Consider the following 7765-nt stretch of genomic DNA (forward strand, 5'->3'; position numbering starts at 1 on the left):
ATAACTCGCAGAAAATTCTATAAATATCCTCTAGAATGTATAGTTAAACTTTTAATTGATAAATATTATATATTACATTCTATCATAAACATTTTCCATTGTTTATTATTTGTCAATGACCATTATAATAGTCGGTCTTTTTAAATATATAGCCAATTCAGCTCAACTTGACAACAAAAAAATTAGCATAATGTCACTTTAGCAGAATACCCTTTAACAATTTCATATTTAAATTTGTTTGTGCAAATTAAAATCTGCAATACCTAGCATTTACCATTATGAGTATTATTGCAGACAGCCTATACTTACTTTCTTCTTCAATGACGTATAATTCCAATAAGATCAGTTTAAGCCCACAGTCCCCTCTCTGTAAGGTACATAGGGCTATGCAGTATTTAATTCTAGGCTTATTTGTAATTTGTACAGGTATATAGAAGTGTTTTACTGAACAGTAGATATAGACATACTTCCGGAAGTAGTGATGGCAGCCATGCTGAGGCTAGCGGTACCTCTTCACCTGTAAACGGGGAAAAAGAGGAAAACAAGGAAAAAAGTAAGTGTAATTCAGAATATTTTACTTATGACTAGAAATAGCAAGGCTCAAACTAATCAGGTTCCAGTTTTCAAGAGACATATCCTGTAACACATTATTTTTATGGTTTAATATACAAATTATGATGCTCAAATTAAGATTTATCGATATTGTAAGTTTCAAAAAACATTATCTATAAAGATATTACCGAATTTAATATTTCATGTAAAGAAAGGGAGGTAATTCGAATTTAGTTTTCTATAAATTTTAAGTCAATTTTTCCAATAAGAAATGAATGCATATAATTTAATGATTACCTTAAATAATTACAAATATTTGCAATACATATTTTACATATTCTTCCATGTTTGAAAATTGACAAATTTGCATAATTACATACATATATAATTCAATGAAGAGTGGTATGCAATTCCTCGCCAGCCCGCATAGCTCAATCGGTGAGAGCGCAAGACTTGTAATCTCGACATTGTGGGTTCGATTCCCGGGCTGGCCAACTAAAATTACTAATCAGTCTTTCGGATGAGACTTTAAATCGAGGTCCCGTGTATGGGTGCTTAAACACTTGGCACGCTAAAGAACCAGGAGAAGTTCTGGAATTGGGGCATCTTTCTGTATCTGTAATTGCACTATCCTCCAAAAATCTAAAATGACTAATACTCTTTTGGAGGACTCGCCCATATGGGCAACCGGTGGTGAGTATAAATAAACGCAAATACACACAATATGCAATCTCAATTACAAAACATACAGGATCTTTAAGTCTTGTATTTTGTCTTTCTTAAAACAGATGCTTTTCTTTCTTTATGTAAATTTTACAATTTAACTTGACCAATCAAACCATGTTTTCATTTACAGAGACAATGCCAATGCGGTCGTCAAGTACCCTTCCTGTACCACATCCTAGTAGTCATCCCCCGACCCCTACCAGGATGGTTGGTACAGGATCAAACTTTGAGTTTGGAGAGGAGAGGGGTGATCTCATACAGTTTTATAATCAGGTATGTTAATGTATATAAATATACAAATCGGCAATGAACCAAGTGGGTATGGTCATCGACTTGTTTACTTCAAATGAACCCAAAGACATCAGCTTGGTTTCCTTCTTTAAAATGTAAACATCTAAAATATGTTTATGCTAGAGGTCTTTTATTTACCTGCATGTAATTGATTAATGTATACATTCTAGATAGATAGATGCATTTGCAATTAAATTTAAGCTCATACATGCCATAATTTTTTTTACTCATTTCCGGGACACTTTTCATTTGGAGATGGGTCATTGATCAGCAAACATATTTTTTTTTTAATTTACAAAGTGGCATTCAATCTATATTACCGGTATTTACAACTTGCAAATTTAATGACACCATAAACAAAAGACAGAATGTCAATTATTATTTACAGTTTTTCTATCTTTTTTAAATATTTAGGCATCGTTAATTCAATCAGTCACAGAATAGAATAAAGCTATGTTTAGTAATGACAATTAGCCATGTCGTTTACCTGAAACATTTGCTGAATCTTGTAGATTTCATCACCTCATATTTAGCGGTAATTTTCATGGTGTTTGACCACTAATAAGTGCCTCCAGGCGAATTAAATTTATACTGGCCAGTAGTTAATTACAGTGTATGACACCTTCGCTCAGGGGTAAACACTTAGTCTTTTAATTGATCAAAGGGGCACATAGATATACCAATCAAAGGATTAGTGTCACTATTGCAATGCTGTTCGGGGATAATTGTTCGTTATTAGCGTTCTAGACTAGTTTATAAAAATTTGACAATAAAATTATATAAAAATGTAAAATTTCTTGCTTCAAAGTAGATTATTTAAGATTATTTTTTTTACCGGGACATAAATCATCTCTGGGACAGGCACCTTATTTCTGGGACCGTCCTGGACATCTGGGACGTTATGGCATGTATGTTTAAGCTGCTGCACAGTTAAAACACAGAATGAAGTTTACTTGCAGGAAAAGTGGTTGTAATAATGTTGTTTTATTTATTAAATCCACGAGTATGTTAAAGAATTGATCAGATTGATTGAGAAAATCATGGCATTTATTCATATGATGTATCCATATTGTTTCAGGTTTTTATTACACAAATGCGAGCATTTGCCTTAAGATTTTCAGCAAGTCAAAATGGGGTAAGTTCATATGCAATTTTGCTTTGTAAACTATACAATATTGCTTTGTTAATAGCTGTACTTCATGTGAACAGATAAAATTGTATTGTTTATACTTGAAAAAAAAGAGGGAGATCCATGTTTGAGTAGGTAAGGTTGTTGACATGAAACCACTTGCCTCTTACTGCTGTTGGTTTGAATCCGGCTAGATTTAAGGAAACTACCACACTAGCTTAGTGTCTGCGTGTGCCTAAAATAATGCACATAGGGGCATCAGAGGTTTTCTCCCATCAGTAAAGCTGGAAAGTCTCCATATGACCTCTACTATGTTTGTGTTACTCAAAACTCAACACACACACACACAAAGTGCATTTTACAATCCTAGTTGTCATGCTGTGGATATGTCCGACTTGACAGTTTTTATCTGTGGTCATTTGGCTATAAGAATCTATGTATTGATCTCCTAGGGAAATCTTTTGAATCTAATATCTGGTGTATCAATTTACACCATAAGGCAGTGTATTGATTAGTGTGAGAAAAATTATTCTGTGATGTTCCTTGAAACTATTTGGAGTAAAGTTTGTTTTGTATAAGGTTATAACTTTATTAAGGGTAAATAAACTAACCTTATTGAGAGATGCCCTATGAGACTGTTATTTATAGTAATTAACTTGTTTATTCCATTCATAGGATGCCCCGCCTTTGTCTCCTCTTCCACCAACAAGATGCCACACAACTTCTCCACGTCGAGTTTCCAGTAAACACTCTGTGTATATTTCACCTCACAAGTCCTGGGGCGCTGCAACTAAATTACCAGACAGGAGAATGTTGTATTGCTTTAACAGGAGCCCCTCTAAGGTATTTATACTATTACAATAAATAGAGAAAAATATATAGAAAACTAGATAGTATTAAAGTTGCTCTCTTTAAATCTGTACAACTATGAATACACTTAAATAAGCAAGTTTTATTTAAATAAAGGATGGTCTACCTTGTCTAGAATTGATTTGCTTGGAGCCTGACTGGTTTGCTGATTTTGTGCACAGTCTGTAAATGAGTATGTTAGATCCCTACTCTAACCACAATAGATTTAACCACAAGCAATGACATATGATATGCTGTTTTGGTAACAAATATGCTGTGGTGAAATTCTTATTGTATCCACTAATCTGATTATTGAAATCAGACAGGTCAGGGATCTATGCATATGACAAAGGTAATAGGGCAAATTTGTTTATTTCAGTGAAAGATTAGTGTATTCCACAGATTTAAACACCAAATGTAATATTTTCACAAGGGACCTAGCTATGGTGAAATTAAAAGCGCTGAAGTTCACAGAGAAATCTAATTTTACTTTGTGGAATCATCAAAAATGAAATCTTTGTTACATGAAATTTATGTAATAAAATTGTTTTGTAAATTTCAGAGTCTAAAGGCCATAAATAACATGATTCGGTTGAAGAGTGAAAATCGACTTGAATTTTCGGGGAAACGTACATTACAAATAGACTCTAATGATGAACCTGCCGTTCCTCCGAAGAGAATTAGCTTGTTTCACAAACGACTACAGGATGTAACGTCAGATAGACAGGAACAGGCGTCAAAGGTCGTCATTGTGAAATAGATAACGTTGGTTGTTTAAAACTGATAATTTATATGCATCAATGGCATGTATGAATTCGGCCATTTTCATCATTATCTAAATATTGATTTGATCATGTGAATGAATTTATCAAATCGTTCTATTTTATCATGTCTGCACTTGTTTGACTATAACAATTAAATGACAGGAGTGGAGATGTGTGTCTGGAGCAGATGAATACTGGATTTTTACAACACTATCGTGCAGGACACCGCAGTGACTTTTGTAAATAGTGTATCATTTAGTGAAGGTTTAATTTTAAATCGTTCTCATGGCCTCGTTCGTGATGATGATGATAAAATCTTCATCAATTTTGATAGTGCTTTATAAATAGAAATTCCACAAACTGGTATGCTGAAGCAGTTCAACACTTGCCCTATTGGTAATGTAAAGTTGACCCGAGTAGAGAACCAGGCAGTCAGACCAAAATACACCCGTACTTATTGCCGACTAATTATCATAGTGATACCCTTAAAAGAAAATGGCCACTTCTAAAATGGAAGCTGGGCGCAAGTGGTTGAGAATTGGTTAATTAAATGCTGATATTACAGTCAAGAGTTCAAAGAAATTCTGTAAATCATAAAATACCTTTAATATTGTGAGCATGAAATTTTGTAGCTTTGACGCAAAGGATATTTTTTGGGGGTTGTAAAATTTAGGGACTTGTCTATTTTTGAAAGAAAGAAAAATGCGAATAAAGTAATGCAAACTAATATATTAAAGCAGATGGAATTATAAAGTGATGGGGGTTGTTATTTCAGGGATTGGGAGAAAACCATTAAAAATGAACTGTTGCACAAATAATAATGATTTTGTAGTATGTATGAAGTTATCAGGGATTTTGTTACAGCATATTGTGGGATTATAAATGTAAATGTTTCCTCACCAAAAATATTAATTACTATTCTGGAGAAACGGATTTATTGTATGGAAATTTTATGCACAAGTATATGGTACTGACCTTTATCAAATGGTACTTAATTTGTTGAGAATTAACTCGAGCCCTGTCATGTCTAAAAGGTAGAGTCTCTTCAGAAATCTTTGTTAAAGCAGTTAAAATTTAGACTTTCTATCATTTTCCCTAGGGTTGTGGGTTTTTATACTGATTTACAATAGACTGTGTCTGAAGATTTGTAGGTTGATCAAAACTTCATAAGACTGTCTGCATAATTGTGTCATGTTTTCATAATAGACTGTGTCTGAATATTTGTGTCATGTTTTCACAATAGACTGTGTCTGAATATTTGTGTCATGTTTTCACAATAGACTGTGTCTATATATTAGTAGATTGATCTCAAGACCACCAGCTTCCTGGGTTATAAATTAGGAAACCGGTCACAAAAGATAAATGTTTGTTGAAAAATCTGGAAATTACATGATGAAGTGTATTAAGTTTTGGGCAAAATTGAAAATCTTGTTTTTAAACAAATAGAAAAATGAGTTACATGTGTATCTATCGACTTGCCAACATTATATTTAGTTTGTGTAATTTAAATGAAATGCATTTTGCTAGATTTTCTGTTGTTACATTTTAATTGATTTGATAAAAAAGAAAAGAAAAATCCTTAACGGCAGTCTGTTATAAAGTTGAGATTTTTTAACCCAGGGAGAAGGTGTTGTGTCTGTGTTTTTACATTGACTTTTTATATACATTATAATATATCATATATGTATATATGTAACTCTACTTGGCGCACCTCATTGTTTAAACACGTCACAATCCTCACTTTGATTGAGAAATTTCATTTCTACATGAACTTTGTTTATAGCACTTAGCCAGTGGTACACTGTTTCCTTTTGAAATATCAGAAAATATTTTTTTTTCTAACATTTTGGAAAACTGTCAAAGCTCACCAGCTTAGGTTACTGATACAAAGAATATATTTATTTATAACATTGTTATATTTTGCACAAATGTAAGAACATTTTGTACATCTGACCAAAAAAAAGGAATGAAAGAAACTTTGTGTAGAAAAACACTTTCTTGCTTCACATAAGCTTAATTTTACAGAGATTTATGAAGGAACCATTTTAAAGCAGTTTTCCCCCTCTGAACCAAAACGGGTGCCGCATATACTTTGTGTGCGACTTTTTGAGCGACTGTTTTGTTACATAAAAAAAAATGTTTAATGATGTCAAATTAAATTAAAGTATTTTCTTATACCTTGGTTGCTGACATCGGATTGCTTTGTTGCTGAAGTCTTTTATCATATCTGCTTTAATGATAAAGTTGTGAGGGACTAAATTTTCACTCTAATTGTATATACATCCTGGATTTAAGGTTACTTTTTTCTGAACTGTGTCAATCTCGGGATGTGCATTCATTTGTAAGTAACAGTGTGTGCTGTGTGTAGAAATGAAGTGATTTAGGATGAAAGAGGGATTGTCAAATAATACTACCCATACATGCATATATACAAGTATGTTGATTCCAACAAGCTATTATATGAGATACACAGATAAATGTAAATCTCTGTTTTCTATGGGCTGGGTAATTTTTTGTTTTAACAGGTAAAGTTTATCAGTTGCTGTACAGTAACAGTTGCTGTAACAAGTTTTTTAGCTCACCTGTCACAAAGTGACAGGGTGAGCTTTTGTGATCGCTTTTCGTCCGGCGTCCGTCGTCCGTCCGTCGTCCGTAAACTTTTACTTTAAATGACATCTCCTCAAAGACCACTAGGCCAATTTCATCCAAACTTCACAGGAATGTTCCTTTGGTGGTCACCTTTAAAAATTGTTCAAAGAATTTAATTCCATGCAGAACTCTGGTTGCCATGGCAACCGAAAGAAAAAACTTTAAATATCTTCTTTTAAAAAACCCTAAGAGCTAGAGCTTAGATATTTGGCATGAAACATCTTCTAGTAAGTGTCTACAAAGTTTGTTCAAATAAAAGCCCTGGGGTCAAAATTGGCCCCACCCCAGGGGGTCATTGATTTTCCCTATATGCATATAGTAAAAACTTAAAAAATCTTCTTTTAAAGAACCCAAAGAGCTAGAGCTAAGATATTTAGCATGAAACATGTTCTAATGAGTGTCTACCAAGTTTGTTCAAATAAAAGCCCTGGGGTCAAAATTGGCCCCGCCCCAGGGGGTCATTGATTTTCCCTATATGCATATACTAAAAACTTAAAAAATCTTCTTTTAAATAACTCAAAGAGCTAGAGCTAAGATATTTAGCATCAAACATGTTCTAATAGGTGTCTACCAAGTTTGTTCAAATAAAAGACCTGAGGTCAAAATTGGCCCCACCCCAGGGGGTCATTGATTTTCCTTATATGTGTATAGCAAAAACTTAAAATCTTCTTTGAAAAAACCCAAATAGCTAGAGTTTAGATATTAAGCATGTAACATCTTCTATTAAGTGTCTACAAAGTTTGTTCAAATAAAAGCCCTGGGGTCAAAACTGGCCCCGCCCCAGGGGTGTCATTGTTTTTAACTA

At 33.4% G+C, this 7765-nt stretch overlaps 1 protein-coding gene across 1 annotated transcript; it reads left to right on the forward strand.

The window, feature by feature from the left end:
• Window positions 1-426: 426 nt before the first annotated feature.
• LOC132740751 (retinoblastoma-like protein 2) lies at window positions 427-6852 on the forward strand (the record flags this gene model as incomplete). The annotated part of the gene is given in 5 exon segments (XM_060728722.1): window positions 427-553; window positions 1409-1551; window positions 2648-2704; window positions 3374-3541; window positions 4110-6852. Coding segments are annotated over 5 exon segments (693 nt in total), but the record flags the coding sequence as incomplete, so codon positions are not given.
• Between the last annotated feature and the right edge of the window lie 913 nt (window positions 6853-7765).

Source organism: Ruditapes philippinarum, unplaced genomic scaffold, assembly GCF_026571515.1.
Source record: "Ruditapes philippinarum isolate M1 unplaced genomic scaffold, ASM2657151v2 ctg2885_1_1_1_1, whole genome shotgun sequence".
NCBI classification, from domain to species: Eukaryota; Metazoa; Mollusca; class Bivalvia; order Venerida; family Veneridae; genus Ruditapes; species Ruditapes philippinarum.